The sequence below is a fragment of the Lynx canadensis genome, chromosome C1 (genome assembly GCF_007474595.2).
Source record: "Lynx canadensis isolate LIC74 chromosome C1, mLynCan4.pri.v2, whole genome shotgun sequence".
Classification (NCBI taxonomy): Eukaryota; Metazoa; Chordata; class Mammalia; order Carnivora; family Felidae; genus Lynx; species Lynx canadensis.
The window spans coordinates 220253701-220281255 of record NC_044310.1 but is presented as its reverse complement, the minus strand read 5'-3'; the positions used below and the strand labels follow the sequence as shown (position 1 = coordinate 220281255).

At 54.3% G+C, this 27555-nt stretch overlaps 1 protein-coding gene across 1 annotated transcript in view; it reads right to left on the bottom strand.

Annotated features, from left to right (window-relative positions):
- SNED1 (sushi, nidogen and EGF like domains 1) overlaps positions 1–27555 on the bottom strand; it is an 87027-nt gene that overhangs the window by 55098 nt on the left and 4374 nt on the right. The window contains exons 2-6 of the mRNA XM_030327595.1: positions 7733–8020; positions 4730–4870; positions 3947–4109; positions 976–1101; positions 623–736 (exon numbers count right to left, since the gene is read on the bottom strand). Of these exons, the coding sequence (XP_030183455.1) occupies positions 623–736; positions 976–1101; positions 3947–4109; positions 4730–4870; positions 7733–8020 (832 nt within the window). The remainder of the gene's footprint in view (positions 1–622; positions 737–975; positions 1102–3946; positions 4110–4729; positions 4871–7732; positions 8021–27555) is intronic.

The window sequence follows — 27555 nt, the reverse complement described above, 5'->3', positions numbered from 1 at the left end:
GGGTGGAAGTGGGGGCCCCCCCTTCCGGCACCAGGTAGGCAAAGGGCCAGGGTGAAGGGACCCCAGAGAGGTGCTGGAGGAAGGGCAGGGGGTGGTGTTTGGAAGGAGGGAGGCAGGTGGGGTGCAGCAACAAGGAGGTCTCAAGAAGGACCCCAACCCTCGCCTGTGAGACCTGGGGGCCTCCCCTTCTGTTGGGGGCTGTTGGGGTTTGGGGTCCTGGGGGTACAGAGAGGAAGAGGGTGGGGGGTTGTGCCCTTCTGCACCCCACAGCTGGCCTGTCTGACCTCAGGAGGCCCCACATTCGCCCCAAGCCAGTCCAGAGCTGAGAGGCAAGTGATGGCCTGTAGCACCTGGGGCGGCCCTCGTGCAGGCCCTGTGGCCCGGCTGGAACCGGGCACCGACTGCTCCAACGTGTCATCCCTGGTGTGCGCACCAGGGCCCAGGAGGCGCTCTGGATTTGCCTCTCGAGTCTCCGCTCCTGCCCCCACGAGCCCCGGGGCTGCCCGAGTCTACCGCCGAGCCCTCTGCGGATGCCGACCCGGTGCCCCCACCGGGCTGACCACGTGTCCCTGGCCGGGCAGGACCACTCGGGGTGCCCTGCAGCCGCTGGCGTTCCTCTCACCTGTCTCACAGGTGGGCCCCCCGAAGCCGGCTGGGCATCGGCAGCTGAAGCTGTTGATGCCGTGTGTGCAGGTCCCGCCGTTCTGACATGGATGGGAAGCACATTCGTTAACATCTGAAAAACAGGGCCGGCTGGGGCCTCAGTGGATGAAGCCGGGTTGGGGAGACTCTGCCCGGACGCCCTCCCGGCCTCGCTTCAGGGGGGGTCGGCTGAGACGGGGCAGCCGTAGCCCCGCCTGCCATGCTCTCTGTCAGGGAGCCTCTGTGTGGTCCCCCTCCATCGCCCACACTGTGGGGACAGACACCCTGACCTTGGGCTCTTGGGGCCCCTGGCTGTGCTGCAGTGAAACTCACCCAGGTGACACCGCCTCCCGGTGAAGCCTGAGAGGCAGGAGCAGCTGTAGGAGGGGTTGCCCGTGATGCAGTCGTCAATGCACTTGCCGCCGTTGAGGCAGGGACGCAGGGCCAGGCACACGGAGGCTGTGGACACAGGAGGGAGCCGAGCCGTCCCTTCCCTCCCCTGACCCAAAGGGCCCGTCTCTGAAGGATCGCCGGTGGTCTGCTGGCCACCCAGCATCCACGATTCACTTCCCAGGTCTCCCAGGGTGCCCAGTGCACCTGCCGTCTGTCCTGCTGACATTTAGATTCCTACGCTGTGACTCTGGCTTTCCCTGGAGGCCAGGCTTTCCCAGAATCCTTTAAGCCCACAGCACTTCCTATCTCTTTAATGCATCAACTTGTCTGAGGAACTAACAAGGTTCAAGACCCAAGGGTGCCTAGCGACACAGGAAGGTGTGCGGGCATGAGTGAGCCTGATGAGAAGGACGTCTGCAGGTGTGGACGAGGGGGACCCACCCCTGTGGGAGCCAGAGGCGGTGGGCGGGGGTCCCTTGGGCCTTTCTGAGGGGATGCAGTCTGCTCCCAGGGCCGCCCCTGATAGTTACGGAAACGCACGCCCAGCTGCCCTCCGGGTCTCCCCGCGTGAAACAGGAGGGCCACACTCAGGGCCGTTGAAGTCAGGGTTTCTCACATCATGGCCTCCTGGCCAGGGGGTCTCCAGCGGTCCCCGAGGGCCACCCAACCCCATGCCTGGGCCTCGCAGGACGTGCAGCCCACAGAGCTCAGCTCAGGGGGCCGTACCCCTCTGGAGAAGTAGGGCCACTGAAATCTGCGATGAAGAAGCACAGCTTGCAGGTAATGAGAGCACCCCCAGGTCTCGGATCTCCTGTTACTAGGAGGGCCCCGGGAGATCTGGCGTGGTATGAAGGAGAGCCAGCGGGGGACACTCCCGGAAGGACCTCGTGGCCCAGAACACCATCAGAGCTAAGGGTATCTTTCGGACGGCCCCCGCCCCTCACCCGTACCCCTCCTCCGTTCACTCGGTCACACTGTCACTCTGCCGGCCGTTGTGTGGTGGCTGTGTCCACCAGCCGTTTCTGGACCGGCCTTCCTCAGGAGTGAGCCTTCCAACGGTGGAGGCGCTGCCTCTCGCGTGTGAACTGACCCTCCCGTCCCGGCACGGCCCGTGTGTAGGCAACCCGGACTGACGCGCACGGGCTGCCTCTCCTGGGCCCGTAGCGTGGCCGCGGGGAAGCAAGGGGGCTCCTGTGGGCCTCTGTGCACACTAGTTTGGAAGGCCCAGCCCTGCCTCCTCCGTCTACTCCCCCAGGAGCCTGGGATCGTGGAGAGAAGCACGTCACCGTGGGAAAAGGATCCCCGAGGGACTGGCCAGACCCTCTTCTGAAGATCATTTTTCAGGGTCACAGCCTGCAGCCTTGGTGGGGAGCATGGGCCTGGCCACAGCTAGACACATGCCTGCTCTCACACCTGCTCCCACACTCGCGTCCACGCCGCACCGCTCACGGCAGCCCACACCTGCACCCGTACTTTGATCCCTAACCACAGCCTAAGCCCCTGGCTACTGGCGGTGACAAGCAACAGACCTCCCTGCCATCAGAGACGCAGCGGTGTCCCCACCCCCGAAACACCACCGCCCAGAGCCCAGATGGGCAGAGTAGGCCGCGGGCTTGGCCTGGCCCGCCCAGGGGCTGCAGGAGGGCTTGTGTCCTTGGGTGCCCCACTTGCCACTTTGGGGAAGGGGCAAAATTATTGGCTCCTGGGCTCCCTGGCCTGTGGGTTCCCCATCCTCTGAGCTCAGGCTCTGGCTGGGGCCTATTTGGTGCTCCAGTGAGTGGGTGGGCTCGGCCTCCCCAGGCATCTCTCACCGGGGCACCATCCTCAGGCCTTGGTGAGTCTTCCTGCCCGCCGGGGCGCACACCCGCCCTCCCCGGCTCCTGCCCCCGTCCCTGCAAAGTGCGCGCCTGTTGCCCTGGAAGGTCTGGGTGGGATCCACCCGCGCTGGGTTCGCTCGCCGAGCTACGGGGTTGGGAGAAGTGGGAAGAGGGTCCTCTCTGTGGCCTCGGTCTCCTTGTGGGTGGGAGGTGAGTCCGCGAAGGCGGTCCCCACGTGGGCGTCATTGTGGCCTCAGCCTTTGCAGGCCTGTGGTTAGTCCTCCCCTCAGAGTGGCCACATCAATCATTTACACACCCTCTCCCATTTCTAAGCACGTTCCAGGAAAGTCTGCACCTCGGCCAGCGCCACACAGGGGAAGGGGCTGGGACAAATCCTTCCTCGGCCAGTCCCGACTGTCTGCCCTAAGATGGACCCTACCCGCCACCCCGCCCCGTCTGATGCGTGGTCATTGCCTGAAGGCCCCCTGGGTGTCGGGAAGATCCCTCTGGTCAGGCAGATGCGGGGGGTGTGAAACAGGCAGCAAATCCCACCAAGCATCAAGTCCTTGGCAAACAGGGGGAGATGAGTGAAAAGGGCGCCTGCCTCCCAGGCGATCCTGGGGACAGGTGCCCCTCCCCGGCCGAGGACACAGGCTGGGGGAGAATGAGGGGAGAGTGCCAGCTCCTGGACCCAGGACGGGCGACCCCGGCTTCTCCGTGGTCTCCAGCATATTCCCCCATGCGGCGCCCAGAGCAGGAATAGGAAAGCCTCCCCAGGAAAAGATGGGGCTCAAGGGGCTAGCCGGTACCAGCCCAGGTTCCTGGCTGGGGGAGGGGGTGGGCAAAGCCATGCCCTCCAGCTGCCTGCTTGTCCCCAGCGTCCAGCACCCCCTTCATCCAGCCTCGTCCTCCCCGCCCTCTCTCCCATCCTGTCCTTCCCCCGTCAAGCATCCAGCCCCCTTCTTGCCCCCTCCTCCCTGTCCCCGGCATCCCAATCCCTTCCTCCCTGCTCCGGTCCCCTCCTGTCACCCTCCACCGACTCCCTGAGCCACCCCAGCCCCCACAGCCCTGAGCCGCTGTTTCCATCCTCTTACTTGTATGGCCGCAGCCCCCCACGCGCACCTGGGCATCATCGATTCTGAACGCCCAGCGCCCGGGCACGCCCACGTTGGTGGTGGTCTCCACCTCGACCATGTCCGCGGTGCGCGAGCCGGGGATGCTGAAGTAGCGCCGCCCGTCACCCGCATTGAAGCCAGCCTGGGGTGGGGAGAGTGGGGGGCAGGCGCCAGTTGGGTTCCCAGGTCCCCCTGAGGCTCCTGAGACCCACATAACGCCTCCCCCCCGCCCCCCCCCCCCAGTGGCCAGGGTCAAAGAGATCACGTGGAAGGCAGCTTTGTAACCCTGGAGCTTTACAGGTTTAGGGGTACCCCTACCACCCCCCATGTTGTCCTTGTCCCGATCAGCAACCTCCCAGCCAGATCCTGACCCCAGCTGACAGTCCCTCCAGCCACCAACCTTGAGCACTGGCGTGCTCCCCACACACACACCTGCGGGGCTCACTCCCTTGGAGTCTCAGCTCCCATAAGGACCAGGGGCCAGGGGCAAGTGTGAGCTCAGGAGAAAGTAGGTGGCCCGGGAGGAGGTGGGGGCCTTTACACAGTGCAGGAGCCCTGGCTGGCCTCGGGGACTTGCACTTGACCACGCCCTCCACACTTAAGACTTCCTGCCGACCACAGTTCTGTGGGCCATGGGCCAGCCCCTGGGACAGTCAGTGCACGGAGGACCACTGGCCTCTTCACGGTACTGGCTGTGTGCAGGGAGGATCCGCCCGCCTTGTCAGCTGTGACAGGCGTGGCGGTGGGGAGCCGGGCCCCTACCTGGGCCGCGATCCCTCCCAGGCCAGTGGTGTCACCCCCGCTGCTGGCGTGTGTGCCTGTGGTCCACGTGATAGACTCGTAGTTGAAGATGGTGAAGGAGAACTTGCCGTCAGTGATGAGCACAGTCTGGAACGTGTTGACCTGCCGAGGAGGGAGGTCTGAACAGGGCTCTGCACCCCAGTGTCCACGCCGCAAGGCCCTGCCCCCCTCCGGCATCCCTTCGCGCACTGCCATCATCCACCGGCTGTGTTCCCGACCGGGTGGTCAGCCATCTGCCGTCAAGCTGACGGCCTCGTCCCCGTCCTCCACCGTGTCCCCAGCGTCTGAGGCCCCGGCACGGGCCAGACCCCCAATATCTGTCGCCTGGTGAGTGAGACACACCGAGGGGTCATGAGGGCCCACGGACGCCAGGAGCAGACGCTGCGCCCTGTGGTGGCTGGGGCACAAGGGTGAGCGTTGACTGGGCCAGATCCGCACCACTGCCTTGTGTGAAACAAAAAAACGTAAAGGGGGGGGGGCGGGAGGGAGATAAAAAAAGGAAACAAGAAAAAGTGGTCTTAGTAATTCTTGTTTTTCATGGAATTTTCTTCCATGAAACTATGCTTGAGTAGCATGTATAGGAGACATTATTTCAGATCGGGCAGGGAGGGGGGCTGTTTAAAAAGTGATCTCGGGACCAGTAGGAAACTCTCTGAAAGAGGATAAAATTGGAGCTTTACATCTTTACCTCACTTTAATAAAGCCCACGTCAAGTAAGGTCATGGATGGAACCATCAAAGCCCTAGAGGAAAATATGGGCACTCGAGTCTGCAGAGCTGCGTCGGGGAAGGACTTGAAGCATAACGTCTGTCGACCGTGAAAGCCAGAAAGGAGATTTGTGTTTGACTACAGAAACTTCTGTGTATAAAAAGTGCCGTAAGATCACACTGAATAGCAAACAGCAAAGTGGAAGATGTTTCTACAACATAGGTGGCCGGCGAAACTGTGGGTGCCTTTAATTCAAGCACAACTTGCAGATGCGTTACAGCAGAGCGCGACCACCCGGTCACACTGAACAGATTCGCCAGCCCTGGACGCCAAAGGCCTGGAGTAAAAGGAAAAGGCCTTCCCCGTTTGCCCGTGGCGCTGGCGAGGGAGGGGAGCCACGGGCGTCCTGCTGGGCCCAGGGAGACCGCGCGGCCACACGTGGCTCACTCGCACGTCTGAGGCCACGAGTCTGAGAGGCGCGTCAGAGCTCTGTGGGCAGCGGCCTCCCTGCTGGAGCCTCGTGCCGGGAGACGGTCCCCGGTCTAGCGGGGCCACGCGGTGCCCGCCTCGGGGCACAGGTGCTGCCCGACACGGCATCGTATGGTCCATCTTCTTACTTCCGTAAGAATGGGCAAGAGGGAGACCGAGTGCTCCCCTTCGGGATGGCAGACCTGGAGCTAATACGACCAGGACGCCGCGGCCACGAAGGCAGGAAAGCCGAGGGGGGACGGAGGGCGAGACTAGGGCCAGCAAGGCCAGCGGCGGGGCTTCGCGAGCTGCTGAGGCCCGGTGTGCGAGGAGAGCGAGGCCGGGCGTGGAGCTTACGTCCCTTCCTCCCTTCCTGTCACACGGCCTGTTCCCAGAGGAGGGCTTTCTGGGTCCGCCAGCGCCCGGCCCCGCTCCCAGCCCAAACTCAGAACTCTGAGCCCTTATAAGAATTCTTGTGTTGCTCAGACATTCGCACCCCTGGGCCCAGACACCGGAGAGCAGTAAGGTTTTCTCTGGCAACACAGGAGGGGCTCAGGAAACAGAGGGCACAGGTGACATCATGGTTTCCGCGATGCCGTGGGGAAGGCGGACGCTGTTGAGCGAACAAAACCACAAAACGGCGTGTTCTCCGTGGCTCTATTTATTTCTTCAAGTGGGTGTCAGTATACAATAGGAAGTGTTTACTGGGAGTTACCTCTTGGTGGTGGAATCTCTGGTTCTTTTTTTCTTTTTGTTACACAGATGTTTTTCTTACAAATTGGTGATAAGAAAAAACAAAACTTAGCGAAAGATGAGTGGGCTCTGCATGAATGAAGTTCACCAGCGTGAACGCTCATCCGTAGTAATATTTACAGAAAAAGCCCATCTTTCCCTGTTGACTGTCCTCCTTTTAGGAAGCGAGCACCACAGTCGCTCAGCGGCTGCGTCGCTCAGCGGCTGCCTCGCTCCGGGCGTGCTCGGTCCCCCCGCTGCTGGAGAACTCGGCCAGCGCTCTCCACCTGCGCTGTGTTCCCGAGCTGCCGCTACTGGGGACCCCGCACCGCCACGCCGAGTGAAGACCTCACCTGTTCCCACCCTCTGCCCACCCACTTTGTGTGTGTGTGTGTGTGTGTGTGTGTGTGTGTGTGTGTGTGTGAGACGGGAAACCAGGCCCTGCCCTTGACTGCTGTGCCCGTGCCTGTCCCCTGCGGTCCACTGTGCAGACACATCTATCCCTCGGGGCTGCTCTGAGCCTTCCTGTCCCTCGAGCCCTGGAGCCTCCTGTGGCTAAGCCGCCACCTTCTGCCTGGCACAGCAGTCCCACGGGCTGTGCTGGCTGAGTGCTTCTCGGCCCTTGGCGTCTAGAATGTGCCGCATAGGAGACACGGGTCCCCAGTGCCTTCGTCGTCTGGCATTATCGCAGAATAAAGGATAAAACAGAATAAACTTCCCGCATAACCTGTTGAGTTTCAAACCATTCCAAGAGGAGACTCTTCTAACACATGATCGGTATCTCCCTAGCGTGTGAACTCCTGTATCGGGGCATTTGGCATTTTCCTAGAGGCAGATGGGTTCCAGGGGGGTGGGGGCTGGGGAAGGTCAGGGCTCTGCCCTCCTCCAACCTGACTCTGCGACCCTGGGAGAGTAACTTCCATCCCTGAGCCCAGTTTTCCCCTCTCGGCCGTGCACCAGTGATTATGTCTGACCCACCTCAGCAAGGCAGGGTCCCTGGAGGGAGAGCCTGGACCCCAGACCGACGTCCTCCCTCCCCCAGGACAGAAAACTCACGGGGGAAGAGGAGCTGCCTCCAAAGAATGTCACACGGTGCCAGGTGGCTATGAAGACCCAGGTGGCGGAGAAGTCCTGGAGCTCGGGGAAGTAGCGCCTGACGTCCTCTGTGGCTCTGCGCAGCGTGGCAGGGTCCGTGGCCTCCCTGTAGTACACGTCACCTGCACGCCGATTGTCCACGTCTGCCCAGAAGGCTGCCACCACGCAGCGGTCCTTGGCGATGGGGAAGGCCGCGGGGGTGAACTGAGAGACCTCCTTCAGGAAGGAGACGACTCCGTTATTGTTCACCTGTCAGGAAGCCAGACGGGGGGCCAGTGGGCACCTGGGGACAGGTGGGTGGGCCCGGCGGCCTCCCCTGCATCACCCGCCAGGCGCCCTCCAAGGGGGAGCCGGCCTTGAACCGGGCAACCCTAGGACGGCCTGACAGTTCCTGGTCCCTGATATGGGACCCCTCGGCCCGTCCCATCCCCTTGCGGACAGGCTGCGCGCTCAGGCGCAGGCTCTGACCTGTTTGCTCTACCTGATGCGCCGCACGGCGCCCAGACCTGGGCTGCTGCTGTGGGGTCAGGGAGCTCCCGCTGTGGGCCCTGGCCTTGGGCAACTGGGGCGCTCAGGGTCCTGGGTCCCACTCTAACCAGGCACCTTGGGAGGCGCCGTAGGCTGCCGGCCTTGGATCCAGGTCCGGACAGGTGAGCTGGAGCCGCGTGAGGTGGGCTGAGGGGAGGCCGGAAAGGCCTGGGTGTCTGGTTGGTGGGGAGGGTCTGTGCTCAGGACTCCAGACAGTAGGGAGCTGCAGAAGGCTCCTAAGCAGAAGGGGGGGGTGGGGGGCGGCAGGCAGCGTCTGTGCGGCAAGACGCAACTGGTCCCAGTGCAGTTGGCCGCGCAACCAGGAGGCAGCTCAGCCTTCACCTCTCTGTGCTCTGGGTTTTCACCTGTGACATGGGGATAACACTAGTTATTGCCTCTGGGATGCTGGCAGCCTGGAACGAGTTAGTGAGCACAGAGCTGGGCCCTAGACTGTCAGGATTTGCTCCTGGGAAGATCGTGGTCAGAACTATGCTTTCAGAAAAGACTCTGGACTTGCCCTTTAGGTGAGGGTGGCCCGGTAACCCAGAGAAGCACAGCTCTCTTCTTAAAGGCACCGAGAGCGATCGAGCAAGTGAAGTATTTCAGGGCTTGGATTCCAAATTGAGGACAGGGAGGGACCGAAGGCGAGCCCGGCTCTCAAAGCTCCTTCCCGCCCAAGTGAGGGCACCTGCACACTGAGGAGCAGTGGCTGCAAACAAGACCTAAAGTTTTGCAGCCTCGTGGAGGAACAGAGAGAGAGACGTCAAAGCTCGGCGCTCACTCAGGGTTGGGGGTAAGCCCCCACACTAAGCTGGGTGAACTTGAAGTACACAGTCCTCATGCGGCCTCACGCTCTGCCGTCCCCTCACCCAAGCGATCCAGGGCCCCTCAAACCGGGACTCGGATCAAGGCTCGGATTCTCAGTTCCCAATGGATAGCATCCTGAGGTTCCAGAAGCAAAGAAAACCCTCTCTGGTGGAAGCTGGCATCACCTTAGGCCTCAAGCTATTACTGTAAATAATTGTTCAAGTACAAAACCCAGGTCACAAAGATAATCGGGCACATAAGGAAACAAGGTACCACTCACAAGAATCAGCAGAAATGCAAGAAACATTGGATATCAGAATTATCAGACCAGAGACTGTAAAATGACTAAGTTTACTGTGTTCCAAGTGCAAGCTTTAAATTTCTTCAAGAGAATGGCCAAAACAATCTTGAAAAAAGAACGAAGTTGGAGGACTTATACTTTCTGCTTTCAAAATGGACTGCAAAGCTGTAGCAGTCAAAACAGTGAGGTCTTGACTTAAAGACAGAAATATAGACAAATAGAAGAGAATAGAGAGCCCAGAAATAAGCCCTCACATATATGGGCAAATGATTTTCATCAAGGGGGGCAACAGAAAGGGCAGTCTTTTCAACAAATGGAGCTGGGACTACTGGATGTCCACATGCAAAAGAATAAAGTTGGACTCTTACCTCACCCCAGATACAAAAATTAACTTAAAATGGATCAAAGACCTAACCATGAGGGCTAAACATATAAAGGTCAGAAGAAAACATAGGATAAAAGCATCACAGCATTGGCTTTGGTAACAATTTCTTGGATATGACACCAAAGGCACCGGCCACAAAAGAAAAAAAAAAACAGACAAACTGGAGTTCATCAAAATTAAAAATATTTGTTTCTATCAGCAGGATGAAAAAGCAACCCACAGAATGGGAGAAAATATTTGCAAATCATGTATCTAATAAGGGCTTAATATCTTAAACATATGGAGAGCTCCTACAATTCAGTAACAACAACAACAAATGCAAACAACCTGATTAAAAAATGGGCATAAGACTTCAATAAACCTGTCTCCAGAGAAGATCTACCAATGGCCAATAATCCCATGAAAAGATGCTCAACATAACTATCATTAGGGAAATGAAAACCTAAGCCACAATGAGCTAACACCTCACACCCATTAGCATGGTTCCCATAAAAAAAACCTAGAAAAGAACAAGTGTGGTCAGGGACACGGAAAAGCTGGAACCCTTGTGCACTGCTGACAGAAATGTAAAATGGCACAGTCGCTGTGGAGAACAGTTGGCAGTTTCTCAAAAAATTGCAAATAGATATACCATATGATCCGGAAATTCTACTTCTGGGTATATATCTGTATTAGTCGGCTGTGGCTGCCATAACAAAATACCAGACTGAGTGGCTTGAACGACAGAAATTTGTTTTCTTGTAGTTCTGGAGCTAGACATCTGAGATGAAGGTGTCGTCAGAATTGGTTTCTAGTGAGGCTCCTCTTCCTGGCTCGTAGATGGCTCCCTCCTTACTGTGTCTCCACACTGCCTTTCCTCTGTGTGCACACGAGAAGGGAGAGAGCTCTCTGGTGTCTGTCCCTCTTATTATCAGATTGGGGCCCTACCCATACAACCTCAATTTACCTTCCTGAAGGCTCTATCTCCAAGTACAATCACCTTGGGGGGTGGGAATCCAACATAAGAATTTTGGGTGGGACACAATTCATCCACAACGATACTCAAAAATAATTGAAAGCAGGGTCTTCAGGAGATCTTTGTACACCCGTGTTCATAGCAGCATTCTGCACGACAGCCCAAAGGTGGAAGCAACCCAAGGTTCACCAATGCATGGATGAATAAGCCAATGTGGTCCATCCGTATGATGGAATATGGTTCAGTCTTAAAAAGGAAGGAAATTCTGACATGTGCTACAAAATGGATGAGCTTTGAGGACCTTATGCTCAATGAAATAAGCCAGTCACAAAGAGACAAATGCTGTGATTTCACTTATATGAGGGATCTAGAGTAGTCACATTCATAGAAAATAGAATGGGGGTGTCCAGGGGCTGGAGGAGACGGGGGTGGGGGCGTGTCTAGTGGAGACAGAATTTCAGTTTTATAAAATGAAAAGAGTCTGGAGGTGAAGGTAGTGATGACTGAACAACATGTCCTTAATACCACTGAACTGTACACTTAAAAATGGTCAAGATGTAGGGGCACCTGGGTGGCTCAGTCAGTTAAGCATCCGACTTCAGCTCAGGTCATGATCTTGCAGTCCATGAGTTCGAGCCCTGCGTCAGGCTCTGTGCTGACAGCTCAGAGCCTGGAGCCTGTTTCAGATTCTCTGTCTCCATCTTTCTCTTTCCTCCCCTGCTCATGCTCTGTCTCTCTCTTCTCAAAAATAAATAAATGTTAAAAAGAAAAAAAGGTCAAGATGCTAAGTTTTATATTATGTGTATTGTCCACAATATAAAAAATTGACTAAAGCAAAGTCTGGGACAAAAAAAATAATCAGGAATGGAAATTCTCTTTTTAATAAACCATTTTAAAGAACTAAATAGAAATTCTAGGACTAAAACTAAGTAAATAACAAATTAAGAACTAAGTAGATAATTTAAGAGCAGATTTAAATAGATAATTTAAGAGCACAATTAAAGGAAGAATTAGTGAGCTGGACCTAGAATACAGGTCAGAAGAAACCATCTGGAATTTAGAACAGAGACAAAGACATGGAGAGTAGAGAAAAGAAAAGAAGATTTATGTGAAGCAGGAGGATGGTCAAATACAGGTATGGTTTGGAGCACCAGAGGGTAAGGAGGTATATAAAGGCAATGGCTGAGAATTTCCAGAACTGATGAAAGACATCAGGCCACATAATTCAATAATCCCAGTGATTCCCTAGCTGGAAGAATTAAAATATAGCAACAACAAATGACTGCTGTAAATGCACATCAACGATAAGGAGACAGTTATAAAAGTAGAAATATATGAATTATCATCAAGGGTCTTTCCCATAGAGTGGCAGCTGATTTCTCATAAGCAACAATGGGGACTAGAAAATGGTGGGATTGTGTCTTGAATACGCTGGAAGAAAATAATCTGCTTGCAGTTTTATACCCAGATAAAATATCCTTCATTACTGAAGGCAAAAGAAAGATAATTGAAATAAATAATAAATAAGTAGGAACTAAATAGCAGATCCACATAAACAAAGCCAAGTCAAAGGGAAATGTAAAGTCAGAGATGCAAGGAGGGGAAAAGGGCAAAGAAGGTGAAAGAAGGTGCTATGAACTGAATGTCTGTATCTCCCCCAAATTCTTATGTTGAAACCTGGCCCCCACTGTGATGGTGTTAGGAGGTGAGACCTGTTGGAGGAGACTAGGTATGAGGGTGGATCCCCCATGAAGGAGATTAGTGTCCTTATAAAAGAGACCCCAAAGAGCTGTCTCTGTTTTTCTGACATGTGAGGACACGATGAGAAGATGCTGTCTATTAACCAGGAAGTGGGTCCTCACCAGACACTAAATCTTCCAGCCCCTTGATCTTGACTTCTCAGCCTTCAGAACTGTGAGAAATAGTGTTTGTTGTTTAAACTACCCAGTCTAGGGGCGCCTGGGGGGCTCAGTCAGTTAAGCGTCCGACTTCAGCTCAGGTCATGATTTCACTGTCTGCAGGTTCAAGCCTCGGGTCGGGCTTTGTGCTGACGGCTCGGAGCCTGGAGCCTGCTTCAGATTCTGTATCTCCCTCTCTCTCTGTCTCTCCCCCTCCTCATGCTCTAGCTCTCTCTCACAAAAAGACATTTAAAAAATTTTTAACTGCCCAGTCTGTGGCATTTTTATCATAGCAGCCAGAACAGATTAAACCAGAAGGCATGAGAATAAATCTAAATGAACATTGACCATATAAAGAAATAATATAAATAAAGCTTTGTGTAGTTGTGTGAAAAAAAATCTGTAGAATTAAGATTAATTATAATAGCTTATAAATTGGGAGAATACATAAGTGTTTGAAGGTCACTGTATTTTCCAGAAGGGTAAAGGCATTCACTTATTAGTGAATATTGGTAAGTAAAAATGAATACGGTACTATCTAGGATAATCACCAAAAGAATAGGAACAGTGTATATCATCCTAACCGATAGAGGGGATGTGACTGAATGATTAAAATACTTGATGTATAAGATGGCAAGAAAGGAGAGAGAAGGAAATATAAAGCAAGTGGGACAGACAGCACAGAAGATCTTAGATTGAACCCAGCTCCGTCAGTAACACTTTAAATAAAAATGAATTAGATGTTCCGGTTAAAATACATACTATCCAAATGCTAACCAAAGGGAACCTGGTATAGACCATAAGGCAAAAAGTATAGCTAGAAACCAAAAGGGCCACTTCTTGGTAATAAAGGAAGATATAAAAAGTTTGCATTTTTACATGCTTAATAACAACGTTAGTTATCACATAAGCGAAAAACTGACAAAAGGAAATAGGTCAACTCATAACCACTGTGGAACATTTCAACATACATTCCTTAGCAAAATGGACTAGGCAGACAAAATTATCTGGCAGGATACGGAAGATGTGAGCAATGAAAATAGTGAGTGACCTAATAGATAATACAAATATCTTTTTTAACATAGCAAGTGTCAACAAATTTCAAGTGATTGCAAAAAATAGTTTGTTCGCTGGCCACAGCGCAATTACACTCAAAATATTAACCCCCAAAAGGTAGGAAATTTCTGTGTATATGGAAATTAAGAAATATAGTTATAAATAACTTGGGAGCGAAAGATAACAAAAGTGCTATTTAGAAAAAACCCGTGAGGGTGTGGGGCGCCTGGGCGGCTCAGTCGGCTGAGCTTCGGCTTCAGCTCTGGCTCAGGTCATGATCTCGCGGTTTGTGAGTTCGAGCCCCACGTCGGGCTCTGTGCTGACAGCTCAGAGCCTGGAGCCTGTTTCGGATTCTGTGTCTTCCTCTCTCTTTGCTCCTCCCCCGCTCATGCTGTCTCTCTCTCAAAAATAAATAAACATTAAAAAAGTTTTTTTAAATAAAAAAAAGACTCGTGAGGGTGAGGTGCCAGCAAACTTAAAAGGGGAATTTATACCCTTGCATGCTTATCTCAGTGTGTATACTTAGTGAAGAAACCAAAAATTTAGTAAATAATCCACATACAGGAAAGAAACGACAACAACAACAAAACAGGGGAAGAGAAAAACAAACAATTAAGAGCACAAGTTAATAAACTAGAAAACAAACACTGAAAAAGAGAACCAACAAAGCCAAAATTTGGTTTGTTTCAACTACCAGCAAAATAGATAAACTTCTGTTGGAATTGGTTAAGTAAAAAAAAAAGGTACTGATGGCCAGTATCAGGACTGAAAAAGAAAATATGGCTTCATACTCTGACACTCTCAAAAAAGATAACAAGAAGATACTGTAAATACCTTTATAATAACAATACATTTAAATTTTTAGATGAAACGAAAAAAATTTCTAAAGAACTGGGTTAAGAAGAAATAAAGGAGGAAGGATGTTAGCATAACAGAGAACTGACTTTCTGGAAGAGGATGGACAAGGGCCTCCGCGGACTGGGACAAGAGAAACTGAGAAGATGCCCCAGGATCCCAGCAGATAGTGTTTTCCACAAGTGAGGTGTAGTGTGAGTCGGGCGTGGAAAGTGAGGGTGCCCACTGTCTTACCTGTAATAAAGCAGAGCGGTGAGAGCTAGGCTTGAAATAAGCCATCCGATCAGAACTTTGGTTGTTACCATGACAATGGGGTAGCAACCCTCTAACGCCCCAATGAAAAAGCAGAAGGGCCCTGATGACTGAGTAAAGATTCCCAAAGCTGAGATAAATGGTTTTAACAATGAGGATTTAGAGAATTTTTTTTTAAGGATTTAGAATTTTGAGGGGACCCGAAACATTGGAAGTCCATTTGGTTGAGCTGCGTGAGTGACAACTGCAAAGCCTTGCTTATTGGTGCAGAGTCACTGTCTTCTGCTGTGTCCCTGGATCCTTGCTTCCTCCTCTATCCTGACTTCAGCTGCTTTAAGGAAAAAGCCACATATGGCAGGAGACTTCAGAGAGGGGAAGGACTTATACTTTTACAACTCTGGGATGTATTAGTGTAGGTTCATCAGTTATAACAAAGCTAGCACTGGGGTGGGGATGTTAATAATGGGGAGGCTGTGCATGTGTGGAGGCAGAGTATATATGGGAAATCTCTATCTTCCTCTCAATTTTGCTGTGAATTTCAAATTCTTCTGAAAAAAATAAAGTCTTAGAAAAAAGACAACCCAATAAAAAATGGGCAAAGGACTTGAATAGTGAATAGGCATTTCTTCAAAGAAGGTACACAAATAGTGTGAAAGATGCTCAGCATCATTAACCATCAGGGAAATGCAAGTCAAAACCACAATGGGACAGCACTGCACACCCACTAGGATGGCCGTAACGAAAACAAAGAGACAGTAACAAGTGTTGGTGAGGGTGTAAAGAAATTGGAACCCTCATACACTGTTAGTGGAATGTAAAATAGTACAGCCACTTTGGAAGAGTCTGGCAGTTCCTCAGAAGGTTAAACATAACATAACTACGCACGTCAACAATTCCATGCCAGGTATACATCCATGTATATCCAGGAGAACCGAGAACACATCTACACAGAAATCTATATGCAAATGTTCATAACAGCATTATTCACAATAGCCAAACAGTGGAGCCAACGCATGTATCCATCAACTAACGAATGGATGAAGATAAATGGAATATTATTTGGCCATAAAAAGGAATGAAATACCCTTGCCACAACACGAATGAACTTTGTCAACATTATATTAAGTGAAAGAAGCCAGACAAACTAAACTGAATGATTCCCCTTCTATGAAATGTATGGAAGAGGCAAATCAATAGAAACCGAAAGTAGATTTGTGATTGCCTAGGTCAGGGCAGAATTGAGGGGCTGGAGAGTGACAAGCGCGGGGTCAGGGTTTCTTTTGGAGGTAAGGAGAATGCTCTAAAATTGTGGTGATGGACGAACAAATACTTGAAATCTATGAAAACCCATTGCATTGTAAGAGAGTGAAAGGTAGGGTATGTGAAGTATATCTCAATAAAGTGGACGGAAGGAGGGAGGAAGGGAGGGAGGCGGGCAGGGGTTGGGGCTTGGGCATCACCCGAAGCTAAAGGCCACACAAGCGAGCAGCTTCCCCTGTGCACGCCACCCCCTCCCCACCCCCCACCCGCCCACCTGGCTTCTAGAGGCAGAGCATGGGCCTCTGACTCAGGGGAAGACAAACTTGCAGTGGAGACAGGAAGCTTAAGGGAACCTCGTGGCCGGGATTCAAGACCCACGGCCTCTGTGTCTAAGTGTGTAGTTGCTGCCTGCCGTTCCGCCGGGAAGGGTTGGGGCGTCTCCTTTCAGGGGCCGCTGTAGTTGGGAGATAAGAGGACACCGCAGAGCCCTGTCTTGCAGGCTCTTGTGCAGAAACTGGTGGAGTCCGGGCGTTGCGGGCCCAAGAGGCGCTCCCATGCAGCAGCTCCCCCTGCCCGAGGCAGGGCCCAGCTGGGAGCTTGCAGAAGCCAAGGTGACCCATGGGGGCTCATGACTCTGAACGTGCCCACGAGCTCGGGAAGGGCCCGACGGGCTGGGCGGCCAAGGGGAAATTGCACAGAGGCTAAGGCATCTCGGTTTTACGTGAAAAAATGGCAGCTACCCCTGGGGGACCTCGTCTTTCAGGCCGGTGCCCAAAGCAAAGGTGCTGGCTCAGTGGGCCCTCGAGTCACCCAGGGTCCCCAGAAAGCCTGCCTGGCTTGCCACTGCTCTGGCCGAGCTGGGGCCCGATGGTGTCCCCGGGGGGGCAGCAGCCTGGGGAACCGCCCCGGAGCCCCAGCTCTGGCAGGGCAGCCTGTGGGAAGGTCGGCCGGTGCTTCGGGTGGGATCGGACGCGGTCACCCTGGCTGAGGAGGGACTCTTGACCAGGCACGCCAGATTTTTACTGACCTTTGAGTTGCTGCAAATGGTCTAGCTGGGGGTCAGCACGCTGTTCCGCGAAGGGCCAGTTAGTAAACGTGTTTGGCTTTGTGGACCACATACGGTCTCTATCACATATTTTTCTTTGTTCTGTGCTTTTGTTTTTATAGCCCTTTAAAAATATAAACAGCATTCTTAGCTCACAGGCCATCCGCAAACAGACGATGGGCCAGTCCCTAGGCTGTCCTTTGCAGACCCCTAGTCTGGTCTTGTAAACAAAGCTCTGCCGGAACGCCGGGGCGCCGCTCACCCCCACTCCGCCTATGGCCGCTCAGAGTTCAGTGTCCAGACAGAGCCCTTCGGCCCGAAAGCCCCACATACTCGCTCGTGGCCCTCCGCTGAGAAAGCCTGCCATCTGTCATCGGGCCTGCTGCTCGGAAGGGCCCGGCCTGGCAGACGAAAGACGCCCACCTTTGGGGCCTACTAATGTGGGCGCACGGTGCGGCCACTGGATTCAGTCTGGGTCACTCAGAGGGGTCCACAGGGAGGAGCGTTCTCTGATGGCGCTGATGGGGACCAAGCTGCCGATGGAGGCCTCTCGCCGGCCGACACTGCCCCCGGGATCCCTCCTTATACCGGAAATGGCACCACGGCCACGGCAGGGACCCAGTGAAAGGAAAGGCCTCTGTGTTGCTGGTGCGGAAGCCCCTCCCACACACCGGGTTTGTCCCCATGGAAGCTGGCCCACTTTCCATCTTGCCGAGAAGGACCGTGGGCCCCCAGGCCCAGCATCTAGGGGACAGTGCTGCTGTGGCAGCCCAACCACCTGCTCCGGCCACATCACTGTCAACTTCCTGGGCCATTTGTGCCCGACAGAGATGCTCCCTCTGTGTCACAGGCCACTGAGCAGCAGAACTGTCCAGGGACCATTCTATGCTTCCCACCATCCACTGGCATCGGGCCTTGCCGAGCTCTGGATCAGCCTCCCCAGACCCCACCCCAAAGACCTCCGCCCCTGACACCCCGTGGCCCTGGTCTGGGCAGCTTGCTCACTGAATGTGGCCGTCCCCCGCCAGGATTTGCTTCCTCTTGGTTGCCCTTGGGTAATGACCGGGACAAAAGGGAGGAGACTGATACGGGGTTGTGCGGGCCTATTTTGAAAATTGGGGCCTACGCCCACACTGCTCCTGGGCACGATGGTGCAGCTCCCCCTACCAATAGCAGGACAGGCCAGCCCCTGAGGGTGCCTGCCGGGTGCCGCCGGGCCGAAAGGGGCCTCGGGGTTCAAACTGAACTCTGGTGCAGCCACCTGGATTTTCTTGGTGGACCAACACGTCCCTAGGTCCTGGAGACACAGGTCACTTGGTTGCGTACCCCCTCACTGTCATCTGTGGTGGTCCACGGGGGCCGAAGTAGGGGTGTGATGAGTCTATATAAATTTCACTCAGATGCCCCCATTGCTTTTTTTCTCCTAAAGCCTGCAGGTGAAAGGTCTGTGTGCGAGCAGGCGATGGGTGGAGAGAAGGCACGAGATACTGAGGTGGGCACACTGTGCAGGCGGAGACCCACCTGGGCACCGGCAGGGGCCACCTCAGGCCTGGGGGCTCGGGGGTCAGAAGCAGTGACGATTCTTTCCCCCTGGATCCGGCACCTGGCAAGGCAGGGAGCACCGCGACCTGTGCTGGGTTTGCACCCCTGCTTGCAGCAGAAACAGTGGACATAGCCAGTCACAACTATTCTGCTGGGCCTGACTCCCAACATGGGCCCCTGCCTCTCACGGGCTACCACACGTGTCGTACGACCTTGTCTGGGTCCTTCAGACACAAGTTCACACTTGGCCTTGGGTTATGTCGTGTGTGGCGAGCAAGGCCATAGGAGCTTGGGGACACGGCCCACAGACCTCAGGCAGAGATCCAGATCAGGTTAGCATCAGATCCCAAACCGTAGTGGCCTGTGCCCCTCGGGGGAGGGTGAGCCACGGAATGTCCCTCCACAAGGGTGGAGATGAGGGGGCCAACCGTGCCCCATCGGCCTGAGACCGAGGGGGTTCCTGGGCCTTCCAGTGCCGAGGCCTGGAAAGTTCTGGTAAAGCAGGATGAGATGGTCGCCCTAAGGGGAATCACCTATTTGGCCCATTTGCTGTCCCCGTAATTATGGTGGTGGCACCAGAGGTCAGCGGTCCGAGCTCCTCGTGTGGGTCGTAAGGGGGAGTAGCCTGGCCTCAGGCCGCACCCTGGCCGAAGTAGCCCCTGCCAGCCTCTCCGGGACTCACGCACAGCCGGCTGCACCTGCAACCCGGCGGCGAGGTGCAGTCCACACCGCAGGGCTTCACGCTGCTGCTGGGAGCCCTGTGGGGGGCAGCCCGCGGGAAATGCGTCATGAGGCAAATCACACAGAATCGGTCCCGGCCTCTGTGGTCCGACTGATCAGATTGACTGTTGGAATGGCAGACTCATGTGAAAATCTGAGTTGGGCCAAGAACGTGTGGGGCCGAGGAGGCGGACTGTGGAGAGAGGCAATCTGCCATGGGTCCTCAGCGCCTTCGTGTTTTTGTTGGGTATGCCAAGAACGCAAGGCTCCGTCTGCCGTCCCCGGGCTGCGGCTCGGGGTTGTGTTTGCAGAGATCAGCTTGAGGGATGAAGTGTCTCCCTTGTGCACAGAGGGCAGGCTTCCCCAAGCTCAGTGTTTCTTGGCCGTGACACAAACCCACAGTGGGGGGAGCATGTACCTAGACCCCTGTGTTGCCCCGTGGGACTCGGGGAGCAAGGGACCCTGATGTGGATGACTGCTCTGTGCTGCCAGCTGCACCATGGGTCTGTGCTTCTGACCCAGGAGTCTAGGGTCCTGCCAGCGTCCCCCCCACCCCCCAATCTGAAACAGGCTAACATGAGCCAGTAAGGAGGGCACAGCAAATCCTAGGCCTTGACAACTTCACGTTAACAACTTTGAAATTGTGCATAAAATGGAAATTTTCCTAGAAAAACACAACGTACCGAATGCGAGGAGAAATAGAAAACTTTTAAAAATATAATCGTTAAAGAAATTTGAATCGGCACAAAACTTTCTCCCAGGAAAGCTTGCTCCAGACGGCAGCCCCAGTCAGTTCCAGCTGACATGTAGGGGGTAACTCCAGAAACACACCCGCCCTTCTAAACAGAAGAATCACTTCATGAGACGGGCACGATCATGACACTGAGATTAACAGGGCCAGTTCGTGCAGGAACAGCAACCAGGCCAGTTCCACTCACCGAAAACGTTGCCAAAATCTTCAATAAATTAGCAAACTGAATCCAGTGATGTATGAATAGGATAAACAGTTCATCATTAGCAAGTTGGATTTTTGTGAGGAGTACAAGCTAGGCTTTACATTAGAAAACCAACTAATTTAAGTAATGTAAATGATCCACTTAGCGGAGTAAGGGAGAAAGTCCTATAATCAATCACCTTACTAGGTATAGAGACGGCAGTCAATAAAGTCAGCATCCATCTGTGATCAAACTTCTCAGAACACGAGGAACGTAAGAGAACACCCTTCATCTGGTAAAGAGTGTCTTCACAATAAACAAGGACAAACATCATGTTTAGTGGTGACATACGGACTTGGTTTCTGAGACTGGGAACGAGACAAGGAGCCTTCTAACACCATTTCCACATTGGAGACCCGAGCCAACACAGCAAGAAAAAAAAAAAAAAAAAAAAAGGAATCAAAAAGTAAAGAGATCAGACAGGGAGGAACACAGCTGCTATGAGTTGTGTAGGATACGAACATGGTTGGAGAAAATCTGAAAGAATCCCCAAATAGTTTAGTAAAACTGATAAGAGGCTTGGTTCGGTTGTTAGAGATAAAATTAGAAAATGTAAAAAAGTCAACTGTGGTTCTACATACCAGCAATAAGCAGAAAAGAAATGAAAGAAAATGCAGCATTGACACTAGTAAAAATATAAAGTGCTTAAGAATAAGTTAGACGGGAGATGCACAAGACTTGTCCGCAATCGCTTCTAAAACTGGATTGAAAACATTCACGACAACCCAAATCAATATAAAAGCACACCGTGTTCCTGAACCGTATGACTCAATACTGTAAAGACACCAGTTCTCCCACGCAGATTTATATACTCAAGGCAGTGTCAAAAAATCCCAGCGAGTATGTGTGTGTTCATGTGACTTGATAAGCCAATTCTAAACTGTAAATGAAAATGCGACGCCAAGAGTGACCATGACTCTCTCAAGAACGAGGCAGGTGCTTGCTGTGACAGACACTGAGGTCTCCCACAACACCGCGGTAACCTGGCGATGCTGGCTCAGGGACAGAGAGCCAGGAGGCAGCCCCACACGCAGGACAATCCGTTTGGACAGAGGGGGCGCGGCGGAGCGCTGGGAAGGGGGACAGGGTGGTTCCTCTTTTGTAAGATGGGAACCCGTGTACCTTCGATCTCGTGCCACACACGGAGCCCAGCTCCAGGTGCGTTAGCCGCCTCAGTGTGAACAACAAAACAATCCGGCAATAACACTGTCGGAGAATATATTCCTGACTGCTGAGGGTGGTTTTTAAAATCCGGCACGAAAACTTCTAACCATAAAAAGAAACCTGGACACATTTTATTACATTAAAATGAAGAACGTCTACTCACCCAAAGACGCCATTAACGAGGGTGAAATAAGGCGCAGAATGGGAGGAGAGATTTACGATACTTGGGACCTGGGTTTGTCAAGCACTCCCCCAAATCAACAGGAAAAAGGCAACTGTGTAGAAAAGAGGGGAAGGACTTTACAGATGAGGAAATCCAACAGTCGGTGAACACGCACAAGATGCGTTCAGCCTCGTGGAAGAGAAAGGAAATTCAAACCGCATTAACGCACCAGCGCACAACTGCCAGATGGGTAAAAGCGTCGGCTAGGGTGTCATGCGGTGGGGACGCCTGTCGCCGCCACATCTAATGAAGCTGAAGACAGGCGCGTCCCCCGGCTCAACGCTCTCGCTCTCGTGTGAGACGTGCCCTTGTGGACGGACACCCGGGTACATGTTCCAGAGTTTCATAAACAGCCTTGTTAAAAATAGTCTAAAAGTAGGAACCCCAAATGTCCCCCACGGTGCAGCAGATAAACCACTTGTGATCTCTTCACGTGATTATCGGCAGTGACAAACCAAGACGCCGCGCCAAACGTGGGTGGGCGAACGTCCGCACGGTTTGGAGCAAAGGAGACAGGTGCAAGAGAACGGGCTCCGCGTGCCTCCGTCAGACCGAGTCTGCACACGGTCTTAGGGGTGCATGGTGGGGGGTGGGAGGAGGGTGAGGGCATCGCCACGAGGGGCCGGGGCTAGGGGCTTGCACTGCATTTGTGCCTTTGTGGCACATGGGTTTAGGAAGAGAGCTAAGGGTGAGAAGTCACAGGTGGGCAAGGTGACTGCGGATGGGACAGAGGCCACTGCAGCAGGCACCGGGGGACCCTGGGTCGGGTTGGAGCTGCAGGCAGCTATGGGCCACCTGCCGGGGTGGGACTGGCCTGCACCTCCCTCCCTGCATCCCTTAGCTGGTCTGCTCCCCACTGTGGCTCCTACAGACAGACCACTGAGTTTCCTCCTGTCTTTGAAGTCCAAGTCCAGCCCCCAGGTGTGTGTGGTGTGTGCCCCCATCCCACACTGACGCTGCCCGCCTCCCCCCCACCCCCCGGGTGTGGGCCTGGAGCCCAGGGGTCCAGGAAGGAGGCAGAACAAGCCGGCCCTGTTTCCCTGCCAGGGCAGGGCCGGGCCAGGACCACAGCCGAGAAGGCGGTGGGGGCCCAGGGGCTGAGCAAGCGGGCTGCTGGCAGGCGCTGTCACCTGGACAGGAACCTTGTTGGACTTCCTTTCCCCAGATGAGAGCATCTGCTCGTCCGGTGAGGGTTTGGGGAGTGGGCAAGCTGGACCAGAGGGCTGGGTGTGGCGGAACTAGAGCAGGGAGCTGAGGCGTGCGGGGAGCCGTGTGGCCGCCGCTTTCCACCCCACACCGGGGTCCCTCCCCTCCTTCAGGGTGGGGCAAATGCCGCTTCCCACAAAATTCCAATTTTATTATTATTTTTCTACGTGCAGTAGTACTTTATGAAACATGCGATGCAGACATGGAAACTGAGGAGAAAGGATTAGGCCCAGACTCCCCCTCAGATGCCCCCCTGTCGCCACATGAATGTCCTAGATGAATCATTTAGGTCTGATCTGCACCTGTGACTTAGAGAAGGGGGACCCACCGGCACTATTGAGCCGCCGAATCCCCAGAAACGTGGCCACGGGCCTGAGTGTTTGCTGGAGCCCGGGGCCTGGAACGGCCACCCCCGACTGGCTGGCCATGAGGATCTGGGGCCAGATGAGGGGACTGCCCAGCCCGCTGGCACTCTCACAGAGACACAGGGAGACCCCAGGAGCAGTGGGGACAGGGCACCTGCTTGCACTGGTCTGCAGGACCTGTCGCTCCCAGCCCCTCCCTGCAGACCCCACCGGCCGGGCCTCCCTGCGGCCACCCTGTGGTGTCCCTAAGCCAGGCCTTGGGGTCAGTTCTCCTCTCCCACACAGCGGCTGTCTCTCTGGTGTCCAGGCACCTGCTGCTGAGAACAAGGCTGCCACTGGGGGTCCCAGCCCTGGGTGGGACTTGCACACGGGCTACCTTGTGAGGCCTGCGTGGAGCACAGAACCGAGTGCAGGGGTGGGTGACTGGCAGTGGCACCCTCCACGCCATCCCCCCGCACTCTCCCGCCCCAGGCAGGTGCAGGAGGCCTGCGGTCAGTCAGCGGAGGGGGTGTTCCAATCCCCTCTGAGCTGGCTGATGGTCCTAGGGAAGGAATTGCTGGTGGTCGCTCTGAGGGAGGCCCCGAAGCCACATGTAACAGGAAACTGCAGTGACTCTGTGAACTGCAAGGTGGCCCTGGGGTGGAGAGGCCCCTCTTTGACCTGGGGGAAGGGCATGTGTCTGTGTGCATGCGTGTATTGTGTGTGTGAGTGCATGTGTGTATGAGTGTGTGTGAATATGTATGTGTATAAGTGTGTATGCGTACGAATGTACACGTGTGTACGAGTATGTGTATATATATACATGAGTACGCGTATGTGCATGAGTGTATGTGATGAGTGTATATGAGTATGAGTGTGTGTATAACTGTGTATGTATGAGTATATGTGTGTACATGTATGAATGTGTATGTGATGAATGTGTGTATGTGTGTGTGCATGTGATAAGTGTGTGAGTGTGTATGTGATGAGCGTGCGTATGAGTGTGTACATTGTGTATGAGTGTGTGTGTATGAGGGTGGATATGTAATGAGTATGTGTATGAGTGTGTATATATGAGGGTGTATATGTGTGTATGAATATGTATGTGTGTGTGTGTGTGTATGAGTGTGTGTACATTTATGAGGGTGAATGGGTGATCATATGTATGTGATGAGTGTGTATGTGTGTGTATATATGATGTGTGTGTGTATGTATATGAGTATATGTATGTGTAAGAATGTGCTTGTGTGTATGAATATGTATGTGTATATAAGAGTGTGTGCATGTATATGAGTATGTGTGAGTATGTGTGTGTATGAGTGTGTATATGTAATGAGTATGTGTGAGTGTATGTGTACAAGTGTGTATGAGTATGTTCATGTGTATGAGGGTATATGTGTGTATGAGTGTGTATATGTATGAATGTGTATGTGATGAATCTGTATGTGTGTATGAGGATGTGTATTTGTGTATGAATGTGTGTGTGTGAGGGCGTGTGGTGATTGTGTATATGAGTGTGTACCTGTGTGTACATGTGTATCAATATGTACGTGTGTATGGGTGTGTATGAGTGTATAATTGTGTATATGTGTGTATGAGTGTGTGTATGTATGAATGAGCGTGTATGTGTGTACAAGGATGTATATGAGATGAGTGTGTGTATGACTGTACATGTGCATGAGTGTTTGCATGTTTATGAGTGTGTATTGTGATTGTGTATGATGACTGTGTATATAATGAGTGTGTATATGTGTGTATGAGTGTGTACATATATGAGCGTGTATATGATGAGTGTATGAGCGTGTATATGCATATGAGCATGTGTGTGTACGTGCATGAGTGTGTGGCTGTGTGTAGGTGATGAGTGTGTACGAGTGTGTATATGCACATGAGCGTGTGTGTGTGCCTGGGTGTGCAGTGTGGTGTGGGGGCTGGCCAGAGGGCGCCCATGCCTTTTCTGCAGGACCAGCCCCCTCCCCCCCCCACGCCGCCTGTTGAGAAGCACAGAAGGACAGCACCGGTGGCATTTCCGACTTGGATAAAACCAGGAAAGAGCGGAAATGTCCTGGAGAGCCTCTCGGAGGCGACCTGCAGCCCAAAGTATGTGACGTGTGTTTGGCGGGTCCCTGAGCCGGGAGTTTGAGGGCTCGCCAGTGCCACCCTTGCTGGGTGGAGGGGCTGCTCTGAGCGGGCCAGGCAGGCCTGGAGGGGAGCCAGGGACCCCCGAGGCCATAGCACCCCTGCTCTGCAAACATCAGATCCAAACGGGCGGGGCCTTGGTTCCTGCTTTGACTTCTCTGCCAAAAATAAAACAATAAAGCCCCTGAGGCCTTTTATAAGCTTGTTTTGAAAAATGTAGGCATGTTTTTTATTTCCTGGCAGCTTTCTGGGTAATTAGGATTCCTCCCACGGCACAGTTGGGGGCTGGAGTCCGGCTTGCAGGGCAGCAAGTGGGCAGGGCCCCTGGGGCTCCCGGGCAAGGTCAGGTCTGAGCCCCGGAGACCCAGAACTTGCCGCACGCCCAACCCAGGAAGGAGGGGAGGCCCGCCCCGGGCTGAGCCTCGGCAAACAGGCAGACTCAAGGGAGTGGCCCCAGGGCCCACTTCCGGGGGAAGTGCCCCCACCAGAACTGGGGCAGGAGGGAGTCCCCCCGAGGCTGGGACAGCAGAGTTTGGTGTTGGAGGAGTAGTCCCTTCTGCCCCCACAGGCCCAGCCCGCCTGGATCTCGGGCCCCGGGACTGGGCTTCCTGCCGTGTTCTCCCTTTCCTCTGTCCTCCTCCAGGGCCGCCCTGTGGCCACCCTCTGGTCTCCTGGGGGGCCCCACAGTCCAGGCCCTTGTTCCCCCACCAACAGCGGCTGCCTCTCCGGGGGTCCCAGCACCTGTCCCTCCTTCATCCTTGTGTAGATGGCAGCTCCCGCCTCCCCCTCCCCGGCAAAGCCTCCCCCCGCCTCTCCTCTGGTACACCAGGACCAGGTGCCCCCCCAGGGCAAGAGCCCAGCTCCCCAGTGGCTCCTGGACACGCCTCCCTGTGGAATACAGTCCCACAGCATCTGGGCACCCTTGCCCTCCCTCGGCATCCATTACCAGCCTGAGCCGCTGCCTCCCCGTCTCTCTGGAGACCATGTTGCCTTTCAGCCTGGTCCACTCCTCAGATACCGGGGCCCTCCTTTTGGACACCCTGCACCCCTGGGCCACCCTGCATCTCTGTGACCACCATGGGGTCCACTGTCATCCTGCAGCCTCCACAGCTGGAGATGCAGCTGGTGTGTCCCTGCCCTCCACTCACACTCACTTCTGGGGACAGTAGTTGCTCCTTCGGGACCCCAGCTCCACCCCAGACCCCATCCCCAGCAAGCTTCTGAAGCTGCCTCTGCCCATGCCCCCTCTGCCCAGAGTAGCCAGCAAGGCTCGAGGGACTGCGTTTGGCTTTGGTCCACCCCGAGGCCAGCTCAGGGGACAGTGTGGTCCTGGGCTGCCCCCCGGTGTGGAGGGGCTGGGGTCAGGGACCCGAGCCTGGACCCCGTCCTGTTCTCACTCCTCCTTCCCACACTCGGCCTGTGCAGTTCAGACTTCTGGACCTATTGAGTCCCCTCGGGCCTGGGGAGCAGGGCAGTGGCTAAGCACACAGTAGGTGTTTAATGAACAACTTGTCCCACTTTGTAAAGAACCAGTTTTTGGATGTTGAGGCCCTAAGGCTGGGCCTCCCTGGAGACCAGGTATGGGGTGAAACCAGCTGGGTGCCCTCACCCAGCTGCCTGCTCACAGACCCATAGCAGCAGAATCCCTGGGGCTCAGGCTCTTCCAGATTGTTCTGTCCTGGGGCCCACTCACTGCCCCACCCCCATCACGGATCACAAGGAGCACCCGTGCCCAGGGCCCTGTTGGGGAGGCTTGTCCTGGCCGCCCTGTACCAGTAAATGGGAGGCAGTCAACACCCAAGCCTGCGGGGCTAGGAGTGTCCAGGGCCAGCCGTGAGCAGGAGGGCAGGTCAGTGGGTTCCTCAGGAAGAGCAGCGTTTCTCAGATGGAACTCTGGACAGGCACCAGGAACCCCTGGTCAAAATGCGGAGTCGGGCCCATGCAAGCCTCTGGAATCAGACCCTCTGGGAGGGCCCGGGGATCTACATTTCTACCATGCCCCCTGGCGACCGGCAGCACCACAGGCTGGGGTCGTGCCCTGCAGGTGCACACAGCTCCTGATGGCTGCTGGAGCTGAGGGAGGTGGGGGGGGGGTGCAGAGCAGTTGCC